Consider the following 23,819-nt stretch of genomic DNA (forward strand, 5'->3'; position numbering starts at 1 on the left):
ATCAACATCTTTAACAAATTAAAGAAAAACACTGTCAGTGTTCCTGTGAGTCTACGGACGGCATGGTAGATGTTTGGAGAACTGGACAATTCTAGAGACACTAGTGGTGTGTAATTTAAGATGCAATAGACGCTAGCTTGTCACCCTTATATACACATAGTGTTCAAAACAGTTTGTTATCCTTTGTATTTGGAACATGAGAAAAAATGTGAGATAATTTTAGAGTCTTTAAAGCAAAAGTTACCATTATTGAGGCTTGCTGTGAGCCAGCACAGAGCCATGGGTTTCTCAGACCGTAGCTCACGTGGTCCTCCCAGCAGCTGGGAGTTGGGGTCTCCCTTATACAGCTGGAGGATCAGAGAAGTCAAGTGGCCTATCCTAGGTTGCACAGCATGAGGAGCAGAGTCAGTATCTCCACCCCAAGGGAATCTGCTGGCCCATTTACATGCTGCTGCAGTGATCCATCTGCTGGTTCCAGAGGGGCTGGGAGGATGTGCCCTGATGAAGAAGCAGGGGACTGGCTGTACTTGGCCTGCTCCCTCCACAGAGCAGTCAGCTGAGGTTCAGACAGATGACGGCTTTGCCCAGGCGCCCAGCTTGCTGAAAGTCTGTCTGAGCCCCTGGCCCTGTGATACAGGCCTTGGAGTCCTCTCTGTGGGCGGATTAGAGAGGCTGGTTTTACATAGCAACTTTTACTGATGTTACACTGACAGCAGATCTGTCTGCCTGTGTTGTGCTCAGGGTGACACAGGCTGATAATGTTCATAAAAGTAACACAGCGAGTCGGTGGTGCAAATCCATGTGTTATGGGCCTGTGCACTGAACCATTCCATTTCTGTAACTCTGCCCCAGGATGCTGCACAGGAGTCCAGAGAGAGGGTCAGGGTCAGGGTCAGTTACCGCAGCCAAGGCTGCTGGGAGCATGGTGTGGGTCAGCAGGGCATTGGGCACATGGCACAGCCGTTACAAAGGACAGCATGCGCTCCATGTGGTGACATGAGGCGCTCCCAGCATCGAGCAGTGAGTGGAGAAGGCACAGAGCCATACGCATGGTGCTGGCACTCGAGGTGAATGTATGTAACCTCCGTGGGCAGGAGGAGCTGGACGTCGGGGAGGGGGAGGCAGGACTTTTCACTCTTTAGACCCGTTTGAAATGTTTGAACTTTTTGTAGCAACTATATGGCCAGCATGGACGTGCCACTGTATCACTTGCATAACTGGTGTTACTTTCCCGAGTCGCCACCCGCCCGCTGGAGAGCCATCCACACTGGAGAGACATCCCCGCTGGAGGGACATCCCCGCTGGAGGGACATCTGCGTGCCTTTCCCTGTGTTTCAGGACAACGTGCTAAACATCATTAACCAGATCATGGACACGTGCATCCCCCAGGACCGTGCCCCGAGGGACTTCTGCGTCAAGTTCCCCGAGGAGATCCGGCACGACAACCTGGCCGGCCAGCTGTGGTTTGGTGCCGAGGTAGCGGCTGTCGCCTGGGTCCAGGGTCATGGCGTTGGCATTGTCCAGCCATTTGTCTGTGAGCCCTGGTCAACCTGGAGCATGGTCCTGAATGTGGCGTCTGGGGAGCTCCTGTGGGCTGGGCAGGGAGGGGACAGGAGTCACATGAGCGGGGCTCAGGTGGCTCTGGGGTCCAAGTCACAGTAAGAGCCTTGTGATCTCTGCCATGACGGCTCTGGATTTGAGAGAAACCCAGGGGAGCAGGTGCCTGTGTTCTCGAAACGCCTGCCCCCCGAGCGAGCAGAGGGGACTGAGGCCGGGGGTTCCTGGGAGAGGGACTTGTGGCGGGGCTTGGGGATGACGGCCACGCCTCAGCCTGGCCACTGCCCTTCAGCCTTCCTGTCCCATGCCTGCCCTGCTTGGGGACCGCAGTCCTCTCATGGGGCCGGGCCTTTCTCAGTGTTGGAGCTCGTGCTGTCTACAGGTTGAAGTGGGATGTGGGCCGATGGGAAAGGGCCAGGGTGGGGGCCCTGAAGCCTGGGCGGGCTGCGACCGGTCAGGCCCCGTGGTCAGGCTCCTAAGGGACTGGGTGTGATGTGCTGACACCTGGGAGCTGAGCCACTGAGCCGTGTCCTCTGCCCGCAGTGCCTGGCCGCTGGCTCCATCATCATGAACCGGGAGCTAGAGAGCTTGGCCATGCGCCCGCTCGCCAGGGAGCTGACCCGCAGCCTGGAGGATGTGCGGGGCGCCCTCCGCGACCAGGCCCTGCGCGATCTCAACACCTACACAGAGAAGATGAGGGAGGCGCTGAGGCACTTCGACGTCCTGTTTGCCGAGTTCGAGCTCAGGTGACCCTGAGCGCCACACGCGTGTGCCATAGGCGTGGGAGGGAGGTCGTGTTCTTGGTTTCATGGGGGGTGCCGTACCAGCTCTGTGGGCTCTGCTGATATTTCCAGCTAGAAAATTTTGCAGAGGGAGGAGCCCCAGATGGTTCAGGGCTGTCGGTGGGGTTCAGTAGGTTAGGGGTTCAGTTAAGCCTGCGGGACACGGTGTGGGGGTGAGGCCAGGGCACCTTTCCAGGGACGGGAGATGCATCTTAGAGACAGGCAGAGGTGACCCCGGGATAAAGGAGACCCCAGCTGTCCACCCCACCTCGCCACTGCCCCTCCATGATGCACCACAGGGGTAAAGCCCCCTGAGGTTCCTGCAGGTAAAAGTTACCCGTGGTGCCAGCTCGAGCCTCAGTCTGCCGCTGCCTCCTTGCCCCTTGTGGCCTCCCATCTCCGCCTTTGAGTTCGAGCCTGCACTCACCCTGCCGTTGGTTCCCAGCTGCCCTCTTCACCCCAGCTGTTCATCCATTTACCCCACAAACACGTGACACTGGCTCTTTGTGCCCCGATCTGGGATACAGCATGAACAAGGAAGTGGCCACTGCCCAGGGGGACACCAGCCCCATGGGATGAGGGTGGGGCACCTCCCAAGGTCAGGGGGGTGCATGGCTTACACCCTGCCCCCCATGGGCTCCCGGCCACCACCACCCAGCTCTGAGCGTCCACCCTCCCTTTGCTCGTCCGCCTTGTTCCCACTGCTTGTCCCCCACACGTGGCCCAGGGGCTGCTGCTGCTCCTGCTGAGGCAAAGCCTGCCCTCCTCCTCTGCACAGCAGGTGCCCAGCTGGCCCACCCCACAGGCTGCCCACGGGAAGGGGGTTAGGAGAGCCTGGACTGGGGGTGGGGGCGGGCATGCTGCGAGCGTCCACAGACACGAGGCACTCACGGTAGGTGACAAGGAGCATGACTCGCTCTGCGTCCACAGTGGTCGCGCTTCATAAAAGCTGTCCATTTGTAACCTGTCAACCTTTAGAACGAACCCGAGCCAGGAGATAAGGGCAGTGCTCCCCGGGAAGCAGGAAGCTTGAGTTTTATTTTCTTCTGTCTTCCCCAGAATTCCCAAACAAGCTTTCCTAACAAGAAACAACTGTGCTTCCCCGAAAATGAGACCTAGCTGGACCATCAGCTCTAATGCGTCTTTGGAGCAAAAATTAATGTAAGACCCGGTCTTGTTTTACTATAATATGAGACCTGGTCTTTATAATATGATATGATATATGATATTATATGATATAATACAATATAATATAGTATAATAAAATATAATAATACCGGCTCTTACATTAATTTTTGCTCCAAAAGATGCATTAGAGCTGATGGTCTGGCTAGGTCTTATTTTCGGGGAAACGGAATTAGAGTCAGTGATTTAGAAGGAACGGCAAGTGTTCCCACCTGGGGAGTGGTTGGATAGACCAGGACTTTTTTACATCCACTCAGCAGATGTCCTGTGAGCCCCGTGTCCCACCGGCTGCAGCTTGCCGGCTCCTGATACGCCCATGGCCAGGCTCAGGGGGTTGCTCACCACCTACGTATGCATTCATTCATTCTTTCATTCATTAGTTCACTTGCTCACTGGTTAGGGCCAAGATGGGCAGGGCTGGGAGCTCAGCAGGCGCCAGGCCGGGCCTGAGCCTGGGAGGAGATCTGGTTTTACTGACGGTCATGCTGGGGGCTGTGGCTTGGCAAAGTTTTTGAGGTATCGTGTGGTGCTCAGGGACCTAACTTGGTTCCATCTGAGACGTCCTTTGTTCCGGGAAGATGCACAGGTGGCCCGAGGGCAGCACTCACTCACTGTCTTTGCAGCTACGTCTCGGCCATGGTACCCGTGAAGTCCCCCAGGGAGTACTACGTGCAGCAGGAGGTCATCGTGCTGTTCTGTGAGACGGTGGAGAGGTGAGGTGACCTGCGCCTCACGGGCCCTGAGACAGGACTGTGTCCTTCTTCCCCCAGCCCCGGGCAGGCCCCGGAGGCCTCTGTGCCTCACAGCACCGGCCTGATCCCTCAGCCCCTCCGCCCTTTTCTCTGGGCCCAGAGGGCAGGTCCTGAAGGTGAAGTGCAGGTGACAGAAAGTTCTGTGACAGAGGATGAGAGCCGCACAGGCTCAGCTGCGAGGAGCTGGACCTCCTCACCCCCTCACCTTGACTTCCTTACCTTCTCATTCAATGTCCTCACCGCCTCACTTCCTCACTTCCTCACTCACCTCACTCACCTCACCTCACCCTCCTCACCTTCCTCACCCTCCTCACCCTCCTCACCCTCCTCACCCTCCTCATCCTCCTCACCCACCTCACTCTCCTCACCTCACTCTCCTCACCCTCCTCACCTCACCCTCCTCACCTTCCTCACCCTCCTCACCCTCCTCACCCTCCTCACCTCACCCTCCTCACCCCCTCACCTCACTCACCTCACCCTCCTCACCGTCTTTACCTCCTTCCCCACCTCACCCCCTCACTCCCTACCGCCTCATCTCCCTATATCCTCACCTCCACAGGCCAGGATGAGGCCCTTACTGGGTTTCCAGAACAAGGTTTTGGGGTAAATCATCAATGTTCTTATCATGCCTTGTACAGTAATTTGAACCCAGATTTTCTGCATGGATTTTGGGACTAAGATTTAACCTATAATGTTTCTCCTGTTTGACTAGTGCTATGGTATCAGGTAAGTTCTAAAGTTGCCTAATGTCGCATCATAACTTTGTTACTTTTTAAAGACAGATTATCCACTGTTTACGTATTGAGAGGTATTTCAAATCACCAAAACAATAAGATTACAGGAAAGTGCCATCACGCCAGTGGCCCACTCTTGGAATGCAGACGGCCTGGCGGTGGGACCCAGGAGAGCAGTTCTGCTCTGGGGAGCATTGTGGTGTTGGGGGAAATGTCTGGTTCCTCGTTTACTCTTGCACCTTGAGTTGTTGCAATTTCCTGGGTGAGCAAGCCCAGACTGGAGTGGCTTTCTTGTGCTGCTTGTCGGACATGGTAGCTGTCCTCGCCAGCTCTCCGCACAGGCACACCTGCCCACTCCCGCCCTGGAGCTGGGGTCAGGCAGGTGGGAGATGGAAGTCGGTGTGGGCTGCCTCTGCCTGCACATGGGACGGCTCAGGGGGCTCTTGTCACCCTCCTGACTGCCCCCTGAGCACGGCCCGGGCGAGGTTGAGTGGGGCTGCCTTCCCAGCTCAGGCTGACCCAGGACGCGGGGGGGCCAGGCTCTGCCCCTTCTCACCCTCTCTCTCCCCCTCGCCAGGGCCCTGGACTTTGGGTACCTGACTCAGGACATGATTGATGACTACGAGCCAGCCCTCATGTTCACCATCCCCAGGTTGGCCATCGTGTGGTGAGTGTCCCTGCTGCCTGGGGCGCTCCTTTTGCAGAAACCCGGCAGGACTGTCAAGACGGATGGTGCCAGGCCCCTTCTGGGTGTTGGTAAATGCTACTCACAGCCCCTGAGTACTGGCTGTTCAGAGCAGTCACCAGGCAGGCCTGCTATTGTCCCTCAGCAGGTGGGAACAAGTGTTCCCTGGGGAGGGAGGGGCCTCCACCCTAAATAATACTGAACACCTGACACCGAGGCTAGACAGGTGAGATGGACAGTCACATATACTCCCAGCCGGGAGGAGGGTCCCATACACTATGCAGGGCCACACACGTGCTCTTGGGGAAGAGTGACCCAGCAGGGGCTGTGGGAAGAGGCCCTGTAGTAACAACGGAGTGAGGTGCCCCTGGTTCTGTGGGAGGATGTGTAGGCTTGTTAGAATAATTTCACTGGATGGCAGGGAGGGGAAACCTGTTAGGTTGAAGCCCAGGTGATGTGCAGCTAGTCTGGCTGGGAGGGGTATCTGGGTGGGGAGCCTATCCGGAGAGAGCAGGGTTAGGCCTTGCAGGTCTTGTGGGCTCAAAGATGTCAGGGCAGCGTGGAGCCAGGCCTGAAACACAACTGGACTGGAAGCCCTAGGTCACTAGCTGAGTGTCACACAGCTGAGGTCGGAGCCCAGGTGTCCTGGGCTGGGTCCACTGCTGCCCAGCCACACCCTGACTGCCAGAGACCACCTTCCCTCTGGCCAGGTGAGAGAGCATGGAGGAGGAGGGGGAGTAAGTGGGCCACAGGGAGCCCCACAGAAAGGCCCATGGGACTCACAGCTCGAGAGGGCCCAGTGGGCAGCTGGCAGAGAGCAGGGGACAATGCTGGTTGAAGATGTGGATATCAGTGACGTGGCCAGGGAGTGTGGGGTGGGCATGGAGGCCAGGACCAGGCCAGACACAGGCCATGGAGAAGCCCTGCGAAGGCCCTGGGGGTCGCTGAGGGTGAGCACGGGACCTCCTCCTTTGGGAAACGGGGGTGCAGTGGTAGGAGCGATGGGGTATGGTGGCCATGCAGCAGGCTGGGCCACCTTCTGGGACAGAGGGGCCTCTGTCAACTGCAGGGAGCTGGACAAGTGGTGTGCTGTGCGCAAGGGTAGGGGGGCGAGCAGGGCTGACTCTGCCCTGGGCCCTGAGACCGTAGAGGGTTAAATGCAAAGGAGACAGACACGTGATGCCTTGGGCAGGACTGAACTTAACTGCAGAGAAGAGACTTAGTGGTGAAGCTGGGGGACCATGGGCGGGCAGGTGGGGCTCCCAGGGTTTCAGAGCCGCCTGACCCCTGGTCCTCTGGTCAAATGGGTTCCAGCCCCTCCCACCACACCTGTGGCTTCCCCCTGAGCTTGTTCCCTTCCCGGAGGTCTTTAGGGGGGCCTTTGGATGGCGCCCAGCCCTGGGGTGTCCAGAGCAACCCCACAGCCCGGCGCCCCCGCCCCATTCCTTTCGTTGTTCTCTTTCCTTACACCTGTCTTTTCCCTAAGTTTGCAAATCAAGAAAAGCAGGAGTGGGCGATATCACGTTGGGGGCCTGCGACACTTTCAGTTACCTTAATTGCTAGAATTTGATCATTTCCCTTCACCTGGAGATGGAGGAGGAGGAGGACGGATGTCGCCAGTGGGCCAGTGTGGGTGGCCTGGGGTGATGTGGCCCTTGCCCTCGGAGTTGCGCTCGGATGGGGGCCGCAGTTTGTTACATTGTTTTCTTTCCAGGCAGATGGCTCTCTAAGGCCAAACTCATTTTGAAGAAACTGATAAGTATTTTGGCCCTTTGTTTAAAAGACTGAGCTATAAAGCTGTTTGAGTCTGGACATGCTGGGGACAGGGTCTGTAAGGTGCTGTCCCCTGCCTATTGGTCCAGACGCTGCCCTGGCTACATGCCTTCCACATGCCCTAGGGAATGCCAGGCTTAGCGCTCAGCCTGAGCAGGGGGTGTCACCACGCCGGTGGCTCTGGTGGCTTTCCTTGGTGTCCTCCTCACAGGACACAGGTGCAGTGAGGATGCACTGACTGCCTGCTCCACTGAGGCCTCTGCTGCTCCCCTGCCCAGCCTGCCAGCAGGTACTCATCAAGCCCCCATGTGTCCTGGATCTTGGGGACAGGAGGGACCGATACCTTCTCGGGGAACCTACCCTAAACTTCACGGGAAGGCGAACCGCACTCAGGCAGCTGCGGGTCTAAGATAAAGCCCAGCAATCGGAGCACATGCTGTTCCGGGTTTTCATACTCGAGTCTGGCACACGGTGGTTCAGCTCCTTATCAGCCTCCCTGTCACCATCGCCATCAGCCCTAGCCGGGGTGGCCGCAGGACAGTGGCCTCGGGCCTTTCTGATCTCACTGAGCTGGCCTCCCAAGGCCACTTCTCCCTGACCAGCTTCACGGTGCCATTTGCTGACCTCACGTTCATCCTGCTGGCATCTGAACTTTTGCTCTTCCTCTGTCCCCTCTGTCTGGGCCAGCAGCCCAAGGAGGCCCTCATCCTGGGGGGGGGGGGGCGATTCCCGTTGGCAGGGCCTTTGTCCCTGCGGTCCCCTCAGGCTCAGGCTGGAGGGGACCTGGAGCAGAGCTGAGGGATCCCTGAGGACCGGGAGGCTCTGAGTCACAGCAGAGGGGGCCAAGTTTTGAAGCTGAGTGAAGAGAGAGCAGGTGCTGTGGGGCCACTAGGAGCAGGAGCCCAAAGCCACAGTCTGGGGAGCAGAGCGGCTCGTGCCGTCCAGGGTGGGGGCCACACGACAGCCTGCTAAGGAGGCCCTCTGATTCCACGTCAGAACCCAGAACCGCACCAGCCCCTCCTAGAAGCAGGTCTGACCTTGGAGCCAGGCTGTGGTCCTAGGATCTGAGATGGGCTGTAATCAAAATCCTCTATCCTTCCAGAAGGAGTGGGTGCGAGCTGATCCTATAGCCACCCCTTTGGGGACACTCACCAGGTCCCTGCAGGACCCACAGCCAGCCCCGCTGACAGCACCCTCTCTCGTCCCTCATTGTGCACAGTGGTCACTCTGGGCCAGACAGGCAGAGGCCACTGCTGCCCAGCGTGGGGCCCAAGACTCACTCGTATTCACCAGCGAGCATGTGTTGCGTGTCTACTGTACGCCTGGCCCTGTGCTCGTCCCCAGGGACACTGCGATGCCCGCGTGGGAAGTGTGCAGATAGGGAAGACAGGCATTTGCCATGGAGTGTTTGGGTGCTGAGGGGAGAGGGGGGCTCGGTGCAGCAACCCTCCGGAGTAGACAAGAGCCAGCGTGAGGGAGAGGCTCACCAGGGCCTAGGGCACAGCTCCTGAAGTGAGGGTGGGAGCCCAGCAGGCGAGACTGCAGGGTCGGGGGATTTGGGCGGGTGGGCAGGCAGCAACTGAGCTGGATTGAGACAGGGTGAGTCACAGGCACTTGTGGAAATAAGACCCCCAGCCGGCATTCCTGGGACTACCCCTTTTCAGGACCGTGCCTTTGAGATGTGGGTGTCCTGGGGCCCCCAGGTGACACCCAGGGAGCGCCCAGAGCAGAGTGGAGGCGGGGGAGCTGGGAGGGGTGGCAGGAGCTGGGGGCGGGGTCTCTGTGGCCTCCCCGCACCCCAGCCCCTTCCCACCTGTAAATAAAATGTTACAAGGAGGTGATGGTACATTTGCTGAGTGCCAGGCCCCACGCTGAACCTGCACAAGGTAATGACACCTTGGACATAGCATTACTGGCCCGTTAAGTGGTGTTGGTTCTGCTTCTCTGGAGAACTCTGACTAATCCAGGAGGTGAATCTCTGTGGTCTCAGATTCTTACATTTGACTCCAAAAGCATGAGCAACACATGAAAAAATAGCTAAGTTGGACTTCATCACAAAAACTTTTGTGCATCAAAGGTCATTGTCAAGAAAGTGAGAAGACCACCTAAATAATGGGAGTGGGGGCCCTTGCATTCTCCACCATGCTGGGCGCCATCCCACTGCTCACCTGAGCTGGATCTGAGCCCGGCCTCTCACTGCGCTCAGCAAGACCCTCCCCCCCACTTTGCTCCCCATCCCCATGTATACCAGGGCTCCCCTGGGACCCAGCCACCTGGCTGCCAGGCTCAGCTGTAGGGGCTGCTTGCCCCTCCTTGGCAAGGTGGCAGGGACATGGGCCTGTGTGGCCGGTGATGGCGTGACGCATGGACCCCCAGCCCTGCTGGGCAGTAGCCATGGGTGGCGACTGCACGGGACCCAACTGCTTCTTCTGATGGCTTCATTGCCCACCCCCCACCCCTCCACCCTCATTGCATCAGGGCCTAGGACTGTGGGACACTGAGCAGATGTTTGCTGAGCTCCTACCAGGACACCAAGGCCAGCTCTGTCCTCGGGGATGCCTGATCACAGGGACACAGACATCTTGGCCGTCCCACGGGCCTTCTCCCTGCCCCATTCTAGGTAGTTGGCTGCACTTCTGGACTTGCTGAGCAGGACGGCTCAGCCAGCCTGGAGCACATAGTGCATGTGGGAGCACTGCTGGACACCGGGACAAAGCCGAGGGACGACCTCAGGTCCCCCAACCTCTCACGGGAGGAGTTGGTGTCTGTGGCCTCGCAGGTCCCTGCCCTGTGAGGGTTGTGCTGAGCAGGAAGGAGGGAGCCTTCTTACCACATTTCCGAGGCAGCCAGTGTCCTGCCTGCGACCCAAGAGAGGCATCGAGGACCCTTTGCACATGAAACCCAACCTTTTTTAGGGAAAAAGTCCCTTCATTCAATTTTGTTGATCAGTTTTTTTTTCTCACTGAACCGGATGCATTCCTGAACTAATGGGGACACCGTGTTGGATGGTGGTGACCAGCCCCGATGCTGGTGATAAGGTGCTGTTCATTTGCAGAGAGGAGACTGGTGCCATGTTCGCAGTGGATGTTCCCTGGGCACCCAAGATGTGCAAAGGCCTTAGCCATCTGGTCCCCGGGGACCAGGGGAAGCACCCAGAGAAGGGTACTCCTGGACTGGTTGTCTCTTGGAGAGATGGGTCTGGCCATGGATGCTGGTGCACGCCTGGAGCTCGCCGGGCAGCACAGTGTGTGGCGAGATCGCCATTGGGGTGAACATGGTTCTGCCTGCAGGATCCAGGACACCTGCTGGTGGCATCTGAACAGAGTCACATGGGGCACAGGGCACAGTCCAGGGGAGGGAGCACCTCTCACAGCACAGGGATGCCTGGGAGAGCTGGTCTGTCCTGCCTGGGGGGTGACAGGAGGCTGCCTCCTGTCTTGAAGGGGGACGGAGCACGGGCCTGACTGCTGCGAGGGAAAGCTGGGCTGGGGGACGGCCTGGGCAGAAGCAGGGGGAGCACAAAGCACACAGCTCATTATGGGCGCCCTTGCGGGGTCCAGGAGGGAGCTGGCAGGAGTGTGCTGGGACTGGATGGATTGCACAGCCTGCTGTGGGCCGAGGAGCCAGGAGAGTCTGTGACCAATGTTAGACTCAGGGCAGCCCCTGGACTGCAGGGGGTGGACGGGAGTGATGAGACCAGCGGTCTGGGAGTCTCTTGGGAGTTGAGGAGCGTTGGAGAGCACCACTGTGAAAAGCCACACCTGTCTGTGCAAAGAGTCCCTGAGATGCTCATCCTTGACCCCACTGGGTCCCAGACGGCCTGGCTGTGGTGAGGGTCCGGGCAGGGCTCTGAGGCTCTCACCCGCCACTTCTGTTTGCTTTTGGAGCTGATGGTTTCAGGTCTAGCTCTCACAAACCTCCATGCTGGAGTTCAGTTTAACCATGAATCAGTTTTTCCATTTTCTAGGCGATAGGTCTCGGGAACTCATCTTGATGCGGATTGATCTGATGGCGATGGTCAGACATGTGTTTATGATTATATGACCACACGTGTGTTTATTATTATTTTATGATCCTCGAACGACCATAGCTAATCAACTCCAAACCAGGATAGTGTGGTAAACAAGTTTCATTGCTTTTTTCTAAACTTAAGATTTGATCACGAGGTAAAGCACGGGCAGGGCTGAGCACCAGGCGACCACAGAGTCCTCAGGTGTGCTCTGGGCTTGCCCAGGAGGCTGCAGGGCCTGACGCCAGGCTGGCTTTTGTGTCTTGAATACAGTGGCCTCGTAGTCTATGCAGACGGACCTCTGAACTTGGACCGCAAGGCAGAAGACATGTCTGAGCTGTTCCGGCCCTTCCATACGTTACTGCGGAAAATAAGGTGGGCAGTGAAGGAGGATGGGGGAGGGGAAGAGGGGGGCAGGGGACGGGGAGAGATGGGTAGGGGAGGAGAGGGCAGGGCAACGGAGGGCGGGGTGCTGAAGTCGGTGTTTGTCTTCCTTTCCCTGAGGAGGGGCAGGCAGTTAGTTACTAGGCCTTTCCTGCTCAAGCCAGTGGTGCTGACACCTTGCTCTTGGTCTTAAAAATTGGGTCCAATTTTTGTTGGGTCTTAATTGCTGGTTTGTGATGTTGGAGCCCCTCTGAGGCTCCATGCTGTCCCTTATCCATAACAAAGGTCTTTGTTCTTGGTCAGTAACATGGAGGACTTCAGTGTAAATTCCCTGGCTGGTAGACCTGCTGGACAGAGGGGGCCTGTTTCATAGGAGAGGCTATGAAATGGGTAATTTGGGGTGCACCCAGGGGCACACAGCCTGCCTGGGGTGGGACATCCTGCTGGGCCAGCCCATCCCCCTGCACACAGGTTGTGGCCAGGGCCTGGGCTGGGACTAGTGCTTGCCTACATGTGCCCCCAACACCGCCTCCAGAGGCTTTTACTTGTTTTTTGACTGGTTTAGGGGTTGAATACCTCAGTTCTCTTGAGTGCCCAGTGCTGCCCCCCAACACTGTGGGTCGTCCTGCGCACCTCTGGTGGTCCCTGGTGACTGGCCCAGGTGGCATTGGAATCCATGGCCCCATCTGTGCTGTCCTGCGGGCTTGGTGACAGCTGGCATGGGTGACCATGCTCTGCTCTGAGGGTCCCCTGGCCCTTCAGCAACAGGTTCTCCAGTACCCCCTGCCCCACACCGTAAGCCTCCCTGAAAACCCTCACTTTAAACTGGTGTGGAGGCCTCCCTGCCTGTGGCCTCTCTGAGCTGATAGGGCCCAGCTGTGGTCTCCTGGAGAGACGGGCAGCAGGAAGCTAGGGCTGTGTGTCCTCTTGAGTGCCTCCCTGGCTCCATGGCCTTGGACTCCAAGGTCTTTCCTGCCACTGCCCTGGTCTCCAGGAAGCCCCCTTCCCAGGCTGTTGGTCCAGTAATGACCCTGTGGACCCCTGTGATGCTCTTCCTGGGTCCAGCGGGACTTCTGAGCACAAGGCAGTCACAGGCAGAGACTGCCTGGGCCACCTTTCCTCGGCCACTGCCGGTCCTTTTGGGGAGCTGGGAGAGCACAGAACCCTGTCAGGAGCCAGGTGCCGTGAACTCAGACAGTTAAAAGTGACCCAACATGGTGGTCTTGGAGAGTCAGTGGGTTTGGGGCTGGGTGAGCCACAGCCTTGGGTCCTGTGATGGGGTGCTTGATCCAGTCCGAGATCCATTGGATACATGGCTGCTGGCTGCTTCCCTGGTGCCCAGATTCAGCCATGAGCATCCTGCGCAGGATGTGACCCTGGGCCCAGAGGCCACAGCCCCCGCCCAAACCTGAGTGTCTGACTGGGAGATGGATGATGCTGAGACTGGGCAGGGATGTACAGGGTGCTCAGAGCAGATGGGGGGAAGGGAAGGGCCAGTGCTGGGGACATGGGTAAGGGGACAGTCTTCATAGAAGACATGTAGCATACTCAAAAGTCTGACATATGTAATTTGAATCAGAAGACAGAGGTATAGAAAATGGGTAGAAGCAATATTCAAAGAAATAATGGCCAAGAATTTTCCAAAACTGAAGAAAAATCTCTGCTCACATATTCAGGAGGCTCAAGAAAACTACAAGCTAGAGGAACACAAAATATACCTGGGTATGTTAGAGTACAGTTGCTGAAAACGAAAAAAATCTTAAATGTAGCCAGAGAAAAAGGACAGATTACTTTGAAAAGAATGGAAGATTGACAGCTGTCTTCTCAAAAACAACAAAAACAATGGAAGCCAGCAGGCAATGAAACGATACATATTTAAATTGCTGAAGAAAAAAAAAAGCTGCCAACCAGAATTTTATACCCAGCAAAAATATCCTTCCAAAATGCAATAATGAATTATCCAGAAACAGAAAGCCGAAGAAATTTGTTATCAGCAGCCTACACATAAAGAAAAACTAATTGGCATTCTCCAGCCAAGGGAATAGAATCTCAGATGGAAGTGCAGGAGACATTGATGAACCTGCTGTGGATTACTATAAATGAGTGTGGACTGTACAAAACAATAACTGTAATGGGGGGTAAATTATACAGAGCATAGTTTAACACTGGAAAAGAAAAATCACATCTTGCTATGTTAATTTTTAAAAGAGTAAGAAAACCTGAATCATTTTGAAAGTTACAGGAAAAGAATTTGAAAAACATCTTTTAGCAATTTAGGAATAGAAGGGAATTTCCTTAATCTGATAAAAGATACACCCACACACACACACACAGATGGGCCCTTACCTAAAACACCATATGTAAAAATAACTCAAAATTGGTCAAGGACCTAAATGTAAAACCTAAAATAATAAAACTCTTAGAAGAAAACACAGGACAAAAGCTCCATGACATTGCATTTGGCAGTGATTTCTTGGATATGACACTAAAGGCACAGGCAATGAAAGAAAAAATCAGATAAATTGGACTTTGTGAAAAATTCAAATTTTTGTGTGTCAAAGTATACTATCAACAGAGTAAAAAGGCAACTCACGGAATGGAGAAATATTTGCCCATCATATATCTGATAAGGGATTAATATCCAGAATACATAAGAACTCCTAAAACTTAACAACAATAAAACAAACAACCTGGCTGAAATGGGCAAAAGACTCGAATAGACATTTCTCCAGAGAAGACACACAAATGAATGGGCAACAAGCACATGAAAAGATTCTCAGCGTCACTAATCATTAGTGAAATGCAAATCACCTTGACCATTAAGATGGCTACTGCCGTGTTTCCCCAAAAATAAGATCTAGCCAGACAATTAGCTCTAATGCGTCTTTTGGAGCAAAAATTAATTAATATAAGACCGGGTATTAAATTACATTATATTATATTATACGCAGTCTTACGTAAGACCCGGACTTACAGTAAAATTAGACCGGTCTTACATTAATTTTTTGCTCCAAAATACACATTAGAGCTGATTGTCCGGCTAGGTCTTATTTTCAGAGAAACACATTATAAAAAAATAAATAACAAGTGTTGGCGAGGACGTAGAGGAAAGTGAACACTTGTGCACTGTTAGGAATAAAAATTGGTGTAGTCATTATGGAAAACAGTATGGAGGTTTCTCAAAAAGTTAAACAGAATTCCCGTAAGACCCAGCAGTTCCACTCTGGTACTCACCTAGAAGAATTGAAATTGGCATCTTGAAGAGATATTGCACACCCTTCTTCACAGCAGCACTACTCACAACGGTGAAAACGTGGAAGCCCCTCAAGTGACAATTGGTGGAGGAATGCATAAAAAATATATGAGAAATATATATACTGGAATGTTAATCAGCCTTAGAAAGGAATGAGACTGTGATATGCTACAACGTGAATGAACCTTGAGGACATGAAGCTAAATGAAATAAATCAGTCACAATACAACAATGTGTGATTCCAATTACATGAGGTCCCTGCAGTAGCCAAAATCATAGACACGGAAAGTAGAATGGTGGTTGCCAGGGGCGGAAGGAGAGGAGAGTGAGGACTTAGTGTTTAATGGGGACAGACTTTCAGTTGTACAAGATGAATGAGTTATGGGGGTGGATGGTGGTGATGGCAGCACAACACTGGGAATGTACTGAATACCACTGAAATGTCTCTTAAAAACAGTTAAAATGTTAAATTTTATGGTACATGTATCTTATCACAAAAGCAATTTTCTAAATATCATCTATAAGAGTGTCAGTAAACATTGGCTACTTAGGCAAAAACCTGCAGACATGTAAGACTTCCTGTGAATGTTATGAAATGTTACTGACATAGAATTTTGAACACCCACATAGCTAGAGAGCTGTCGCACACTCAGGGGGAAGCAGTTCCGAGAAGGTACAGATAGTCTCAAATTAATTAGGAATTCCTTGCAATCTGAATCAAAGTCAAAAGGAGGCCTTTTCTTCTTCTTCTTCTTTGCCAAAATTCACAAATGAATTCTAAAATTCATGTAGAAATACAAGGGGCCCAGAATAGCCAAGAGGAAAGAGATTGCTGGAGAAAAAACAAAGAACATCACTTTTCTCTCCTACTCTTGATGGGCTTTGCTGGTTTGCGCAAGCCAGGCTGGTGTGACCGTGTGTGTGAACATGTGTGCACGGCTGCTGGGTGTACTGCATGGAAATGAACGATGCTGGAGCCACTGCCTAATGCAGGCGTGCCGACGAGGCGTCGTGCGAGGGTGGACTTCTGACCTCTGAGCAGACTAGAGTCTGGAAACACTTATGTGCTTCCTGATTTATGACAAAGGGGGCATTGCAGAACAGTGGGGAATGGCTGGTGTTTTTTCCCCCCGATAAATGGGTTGAGTCAATAAATACCCGTATGAGAAAACGTGTGTCTGGATCCGTACCACCATCACATACAAAAATCAGTTCTAGACGGGTTGCAGATACAAATGCGAAAAGCAAAACCAGGAAAGCCTTCAGAGAAAAAGGTCGGGGAGAACATCTTTGGGACTTGGAGTAGGCAGAGATTTCTTCAACAGGACACAGAAGACTAATAAAAAATGTGATAGGTTGCACTTCACTGAAATTTAAAACTTCAGTTCATCAAAAGACACCGTTAAGAGAGTGAAAAGGCAAGTCACAGAGTTGGAGAATATATCCAAACAAATAAATCCATAATGTGTGAAGGACTCCTCTCCATGAGGAAAAGACAGACAACCCAGTTAGAAACGTGCACGTCTTGAACGGGCACGGAACAGGATTCTACAGGCCGATCAACATACAGACAGGTGCACAACCTCACTGGTCCTTGGATGGAAGCAATTTAAAACCACAAGAGATAGCATTACACACTTACCAGAAAGGACCTGATGATAAGAACCAAGTGCTCTGTGGTGGGGCCAGCAGCTGACGGGTGGGGGCCAGTGGAGTGCAGTTCTCATTAACACCTCCCTATGTGTGCACTTGGAAAGGCACACATGTTCCCCAGGAGAGGTATCAGAGATGGGGGCCATGGCAGCCGGGGCCCATAGGCGAGACCAGATTCATAGATGGATGGTGCTGTGTCCCCCAGGAAAGATGTCCAGCCACGACAATGAACGCTCCACAGCACCGACAAATATCACCAAACCCAGTTGTCAGATCTAGACAAATAAAACCAGCAGAATGCTCAATTAAGTTCAAATTTCTGATAAACAGTGAACACTGTTAGTGTAAGTATGTCCCAAATGCCCGCCATCTGGGACACACAGGCACACCTCGGAGCTGTTGTGGGCTCAGTTTCAGGCCACTGCAATAAAGTGAGTGTTGAAATACAGTGAGTCGTGATCTTGCAGGTAGAGGGTCTTGCCTCAATTTGCAGAAACGCACCATCTGTGAAGCGCAGTAAAAGGACACATGCCTGTACTAATCACGTATTGTTGTTTAGCTGAAATTCGAATTGAACTGGACAGCCCGTATTTTATCTGGTGACCCCGCACAGATATACCAACAAACAAAGCCTGCCACACAGTGCTGACCGCAAGTTCCCACCTCCAGAGAAGGAGAGCGCCCTGTCTTTAGAAGTCAGGCTGGTGCTAATGGCAGGAGGGCTGGGAAAGGCACGTGGTGTTCTCCAGCGGGTGCTGTTAGCCTGGTGTGGGGTATATAGGGAGTCAAGCTGTGCGGGTCTGAGAAGCACCCAGGTCCATGACTGCACTGGGGTGTTTAACCTGGGCCTCAGACCCCAGCTGGCCCGAGCCTCTCCCAGCAGAGAGTACCTGCCACAGGCTCATCCCAGGCACCCACCTTGTGGTGTCTGTGTCAGGGCCTCTTCCAACAGGAAGTCTCCCCAGGCGAAGCCAGGTCCCTGGCCGTGCCCTCCATCCGGCAGGTGCTTTTCTGTGTTGTGTTTGTCGATAGTGTTATTCAGTCATCACTTATATAAATGTCTGTTTATTATCTGCCTCTTCTCCCCAAGGGCAGGGACAGTGCCTGTCCTTCTGAGTGTGGCCCAATTCCTAGCACACTGACCGGGGTCAGCGGCCACTGTTGAACAAAAGGATGAAAGTCTCTGTAAACTAACATATTCTTTCACTCCCAAATGTTCTCCTTCACACAGTTTCATGTCCTTGAGGAACAGGGCTTTCTTGTTTTCAGCATGAGGTTTCAGAACCCCCTTTTTGAGAAATTGCAGTCGGCTACCCCGAATGGCTACTGTCCCGACCCAAGGGATGCAAGAGCCACTGGGGCTGGCCACTCGCTTTAGAGTGTGTGGGGGACAGTGCATCGTGTGTGCAGCTGCGGGGGTCGCACGCCTTGCTGTGCCCCTGCCCGTGCAGGCATCCAGGGCACTGGGCCCACTGTCGGCTGGCGGCTGGTGTGGCTGCTGGGGCTTTCACTTGTTTTGTCTTGCCCTTTGTAGGGACTTGCTGCAGACCCTGAGTGAGGACGAGCTCCACACGCTGGAACGGAGCCTCTGTATTTCCCAAGACGTGGAGTTCCCCATCCGGGCAGATGCGCAGGCCCCCCCCACCCTGGCACCCACCTTCCCCACACCCCTTCCCCCGGAGGAGCTGCTCTCTGCCAAGGCCCCAAACCCGGAGGCCGAGCTGGCCTGCTCCATGCAGTACGACGACCAGGAGCTGGAGCAGCTCAGCCGCATGGTCCACAGGGCTGGGGACGAGATGTCATCCCTGCTGTCCCCGCCCAGCGCCTGCCAGTCCCCGGCGCACAGGCCGGGCAGCGAGGGCAGCCCCCGGGTGGAGGCGTCCCCAGGCAGCGGGCGGCTGCGGCCCGGCAGTGACGAGGAGGACGGAACAGTGTTCTTCATGGATGACGTGGAGGGGGCAGCAGAGGCCACGGGCAGCCCATCTGCGTGGGCGGGCAGCACCAGCACCGCCCCCCAGGACACACGGCAGGGCGGGGAGGCGGGGGTCAGCGTGCTCGGGGAGGAGGAAGACGTCAGCAATAACAACAACACCCAGGGAGACAAAATGCGGGCAGCCGGGCCCAACTCCTGCAGCTGCCTGGACGCCCAGCTGTACCTGGACGGCTGGGAGGTGAGTGTGGACGATGCCGGCACGGCCGAGATGATCGCCCACCGGACAGGGGGCATGAAGCTCTCGGCCACGGTCATCTTCAATCCCAAATCGCCCAACTCGCTGACCTCTGCCGTCACCGCCCTGGAAGCCCCTGGAAACAGCATCCCCCCACTGGAGCCCGTGGCCGAGGGGACAGACGGTGACTCCCACAAACTGAGCGCCACAGCCACCAACTGCCTCCTTAACTCCTGCGTGTGTTGTGGGGGCTGTGGGGGCAGCAGGGAGGACACAGCCGAGAGCCTGCGGGACAAGTGCAGCCCTGGAGGCGTGGTCGGCGCCTCTTACGTTGGCTCATCGAAGGCCAGTGCCAAGGGCGGGGCCGAGAGCCTGGAGGAGGCCCGGCCTGCCCTGGAGGCACTGCCCATGGGCACCCCAGCCTCCCTGCCCTCAGAGGATGCCCCCGATAGGCAGGAGCCCAAAGCACCTACTTCCAGCAAGTGCCTGGCACATACCTCAGGGCCCCAAGGGGACTCAGCAGACAGGCTGCTCAGTGGGGACGATGGCGCCAGTCAGCAGAAGGAGCCTGAGTGTGGACAGCAGGACACCGGACAGCCCTTGGGCCCCAGGTAAGAGCCTCTCGGGCCACCGGATTTATCCTCTGACTGTGCATTTGGGGCGTATCCTCTTGGCTGATTCCTACAGGCCTCTCAGGTGTGGCCTGTGTGTGATGTGGTGGGGGTGTCCGGCGTGGGCACCAACGCTGTAGGAAGTTAAGCAGCTTATATCAGGCCCTCCTGGGCCTGGTCACCACCGCATCCACCTGAGAAATGTCCCCCTGATCAGTGTGGCACCTTTCAGCTGACGGGCACAGTGCCAAGCACTCAGCTGACCCCCTTTTGCCAACATGGCCCATCTTGGCCCTGATGATCAGTGTGTGGGTGAGCTGGGCAGTGGCAAGTGGGCATGGCTGCCTCTGGGCATGCTCCCCACTTCTCTGCTCACTGCGTGGCCTAGGCCTGGCACCCACCTGACCCAGGTGGCCGCCTGGAGAAGAGGGTCTCTGGGATCAGGCTGTGTCGCCACTGCCTCTTCCTTTCTGGCCTTGTCCTCCCACCGGTGCATGCAAGGAACCAGGACCCTGGGGGTGTCAGGGCCGCCCTCTTTCTCCCTTCAGAGCTCCGATGCTTGTGGCCTGGGCCACAGCCCACGTGCCCAGCAGCAGCCCGTTCTGTGTGGGGTCTGCAGGCACTCCCCACCCCCTCCCCCAGCCCTTGGCAGCCACTAATCTACCTCCTGGCTCCATAGATCGGCCTATTCTGGATATTTCATATAAGTAGACCTGCGTAATATGTAACCTTTTGTGTCTGGCTACTTTTGCTGAGCATCGTGCTTTCACGTCACCTCCATGGTGTAGCAAACACCAGTCTTCCTTCCTTTGTGGCTGAATAATGTTCCATCGTGAGGATGGACTACATTCTGTTTATCCATTCATCAGCTGGTGTGTGTGTGTGTGTGTGTGTGTGTGTGTGTGTGTGTGTTGTTTCTACTTTTTGGCTACTAAGAATAATGCTGCTATGAAAGTTTGTGTACGTGTTTTTGTGTGGTCGTCCGTTTTCATTCCTTCTGGGTGTGTGCCTAGGAGTGGAATTGCTGGGTCACATGGTTTAGCTATTTGAGGCTCTGTCACCTCTTTTTCAAAGCAGCTGCAGTTTGCATGCATTCATACCAGTCACGTACACTGGTCTTAGTTTCTCCACATCCTTGCCAACACTTGTGATCATCTAAGATGTTTTAAAATAGTTATTTTGTCCTTAGGGCATATCCTGCTGGAATATACAGTTGAGAGACTGCTTTCAACTCACTTGAAATCATTCTCTTTGAGGTCATGCCCCCAGTTATACTCACAGCAGGCTTATTTGTTCCATTTAGCATTAGATATATAGACATTGCATTTGCACTCGATTTAAATTTATAACTGTGAAATGTTTGCGTGATTCCCAGTCACATCTACAAAAATAAGACATGCCCGGAGAATTCTGCCCCTTCCCCTCATTCTCCTGTTCCCCTAAAGGAACAGTTTTTAGATTTTTTTATAGTTTATTCTTCAATTTGAAAAATGGAAGCAAAGATGTGCACACACGTGCCTGCGCGTTGCCCCTCTCTGGTTCTTTGGCAAAGGGCCTCACCCTGCAAACACTCCTGCCCGCTGTTTCCTGACCTAACCTGGAGGCCTGCCCATCGTTGCTTGTACAGCTGTCCCCACCGTCTCTTGCAGCCGCGTGGGACCCCACGGTGTGGGCTGACCAGCGTGCACTCAGGCCCTGCTGCTGGTCTCGGGTTGTTCCAGACTTTATCCCTCCAGATGGTGGTTCATTGAGCAGCCTCATGTAAGCGCCGCTCCCATTTCTGATAAGGCTGTTTGTGAGGTGCAAACCAGCTTCATCAGCCATGTCCATGGGATGAATTCTTAGCCACAACCTACTGGACAGCTTTCTTCCTCAGGGCCTCCGACTTGGGCCCAAGTCAATTGATAAGTGAATCATTTTTCTGCAAGACTTATAAGAAACCATCGCAAATTCTCTGACATGACACATGGATTTTAGTTTTTGACCGGCACCCACTTTTTTTCCTGTTTGTTGAGGTGACAGCCAATGGACACCTTCTCTCTGGAACCCACTCCTGTTTTCCTGACTTGTCCTGCCGTGGACACTGCTCAGTCACGTCGCACTGTCAGGCCTCAAAGGCTGCAGCTGAGCTGAACAAAGGAAAGAGAACCACCACAGCAGCCTTGAGACATGGTCTCGTCTTCCCGGAGACATTTCCAGAAGGTGCAGAGGGTCTGAGGAAAGAAGAACGTGGCAGGTGGCAGGGTCATCAGGACGGCCCTGTGTTTGAGTCAGGACCTTGGACAGCAGTCTGCAGGGCCCAGCCTGGCGCCGGGGCTGCTGGGAGCCCGGTCAGCAGATGGCGCCTGTGCGTACGTAAGAGATCCCTTCACATCACAGGATGGTTGCCGGGTGGCTGAGCAACGCTGCGGAGACTCACCCAGGAACAAAACAGAGGCAGGCCGACCTCATGGAGCCTGAGGGACACCAGGACAGAGGTGACAAAGCAGCCCTGATAAAACAGACACAAAACACTGCCTTTTATCCTGTCACAGGCAGAGAGCTCACTGCAATTCACACAGCGAGATTCCTGGAGTCTGGTTGGTGTAGTTAGGTAACGTGTGTGCGAGGCTTCACCAGGAAAGCAGCCTGTCTCGTGTGCGGGGCAGGTGGTGAACCCCACCCCCAGCGGGGCAGATGGAAAGACCGAGACGCAGAGAGGGTGATACCTGCCTTACTTAGCTCAAAGTGCCTGCAGCGCCAGCTCATTGGGCCCCTGGTGTTGCACTCAGGGTCACTCGCCGCGTGATGAGCTGCCGTCCTGATTTGGCTGTGAGGCCTGCCTATCTGGCAGGTGCTTCAGCGACCCCTGTGATGTGCAGCCTGGAGGAGGGAATGGCAGGCGTGGCCCTGCGTTCAGAGCTTCCAGTGCCATGTGTGTGGCAGACGGAACCAGCCTCAGATGTCTGTGTGCCACAAAGGAGATGCATGGAGGTGTGACAAAGGGTCTGCCTGCCCCAAGGACACCTGGAACCTGCTTTCCTGGTCAAGCCGACCAGAGCCTCCAGGTGGAAGGGCAGGGCTGCGGGGGTCCTGCTGGGCTGGCGGGAGGGGGGTTCTGGAGCGAGGGTCCCAGCCAGGAGAAGCCCCTCTGTAGCATTTCCCGAGGCCCTCCCGGCAAGCTGCTGCCCCACGGGCCAGTTCCACCAGTGCTGTCACCCAGGTGGGACGTCGTCCTTGGTACAGTTCTGGGAGAAAGGTCTGGAACATGTGGCCTTCAGCTCTTCTCTTTTTACTGCTTCCTCGCTGCCCATAGGTCAGCCTTTTTGAGGAAAGTGAGCACGTTTTAAAAGCTTGTTGTTCCCTGTTGAGACTCACCTTATCCAGAACCTTTCATAGCCTTGAAGCCAGCTGAGTAGTAGGTCACTGTCCAGAAAACAGGAACTCATCCGTCTCTGGTGCATCTTTGTCCTTCCCTGGACATTTTACTAAAGTGTGTTCTCAGCTTTCTGCCTTCTCGAAAAAATCACCCCGACTCCCTTGTTTCTAATTACGAATGTGGTCCCTGTTCATTGTCAAAACTTAGGAGAAGAACATACATAAGAATAAAGGAAAGAAATAAAAGCCAACCCAAATCCTATGAGTTTTATTTTTTTTTTCTAACAAATATTATATTATTTTACAATCATTTCTCCTCAAAGCTCTTTGAAGACATGATTTTCATAGAATTGTACTCTGTCATAAGGACCTGTGCTAGTTTATCCTACATTTTCCCATTTCCATTTCTTTTCCACATTAGATTAGTTTTGTGGTCACTTTCTCTCATGGATTATTTCTTTAGAATTGATCCTAAGGAGTAGAAAGACTGCAGCAAAGCTGTGGAGCCTTAAGCTCTGCCACTTACTGTCAGATTGCTTTCCTCAGTGGCGTGTCAGCCTGGCTGTGACTGTACCAGCTGCTGTCCCCATCTTGAGAGCAAAAAGGGGCTCCTTTGTTGCTGTAATTTGCGCTTCTCCGATTTGGGGTGCCCTGAGTACTTCTTCCTGCTTTCTGCTGCCTTTTTCTTCTGTGATGACTGTTTGTTCCTTCACCTATTTCCCAGTTGGGTTTTCACATTTTTCTTACTTACTTGAAAACGCCCCTTCTGCCCATGGTGTTTGTTGCAGTCGCTTTTCCTGTCTGTTATTTGCCTTTGATTTTCTTTATCGATGTCTTTTGACTGACAGACATTTGATTTTCCTTTGAGGGATTAAATATACAAAGTCCAGAGACAGCTTCTGGCCCCTGCCTTTCC

At 54.2% G+C, this 23,819-nt stretch overlaps 1 protein-coding gene across 4 annotated transcripts in view; it reads left to right on the forward strand.

Annotated features, from left to right (window-relative positions):
- Positions 1-23,819, forward strand: part of ZFYVE28 (zinc finger FYVE-type containing 28) — a 71,735-nt gene that overhangs the window by 30,618 nt on the left and 17,298 nt on the right. For 3 of the 4 annotated variants that reach the window (XM_019711498.3, XM_088793280.1, XM_074320295.2), the window contains exons 3-8: positions 1,339-1,476; positions 2,101-2,303; positions 4,148-4,237; positions 5,588-5,677; positions 11,751-11,852; positions 18,302-19,546. In XM_019711498.3, the coding sequence (XP_019567057.3) occupies positions 1,339-1,476; positions 2,101-2,303; positions 4,148-4,237; positions 5,588-5,677; positions 11,751-11,852; positions 18,302-19,546 (1,868 nt within the window). Of the gene's footprint in view, positions 1-1,338; positions 1,477-2,100; positions 2,304-4,147; positions 4,238-5,587; positions 5,678-11,750; positions 11,853-18,301; positions 19,547-21,195; positions 21,555-23,819 lie in introns of those variants that run through there. The other variant, XM_088793287.1, reaches the window with a different exon arrangement.

Source organism: Rhinolophus sinicus, chromosome 1 (assembly GCF_057876585.1).
Source record: "Rhinolophus sinicus isolate RSI-liver-muscle chromosome 1, RSI-T2T, whole genome shotgun sequence".
Taxonomy (NCBI): Eukaryota; Metazoa; Chordata; class Mammalia; order Chiroptera; family Rhinolophidae; genus Rhinolophus; species Rhinolophus sinicus.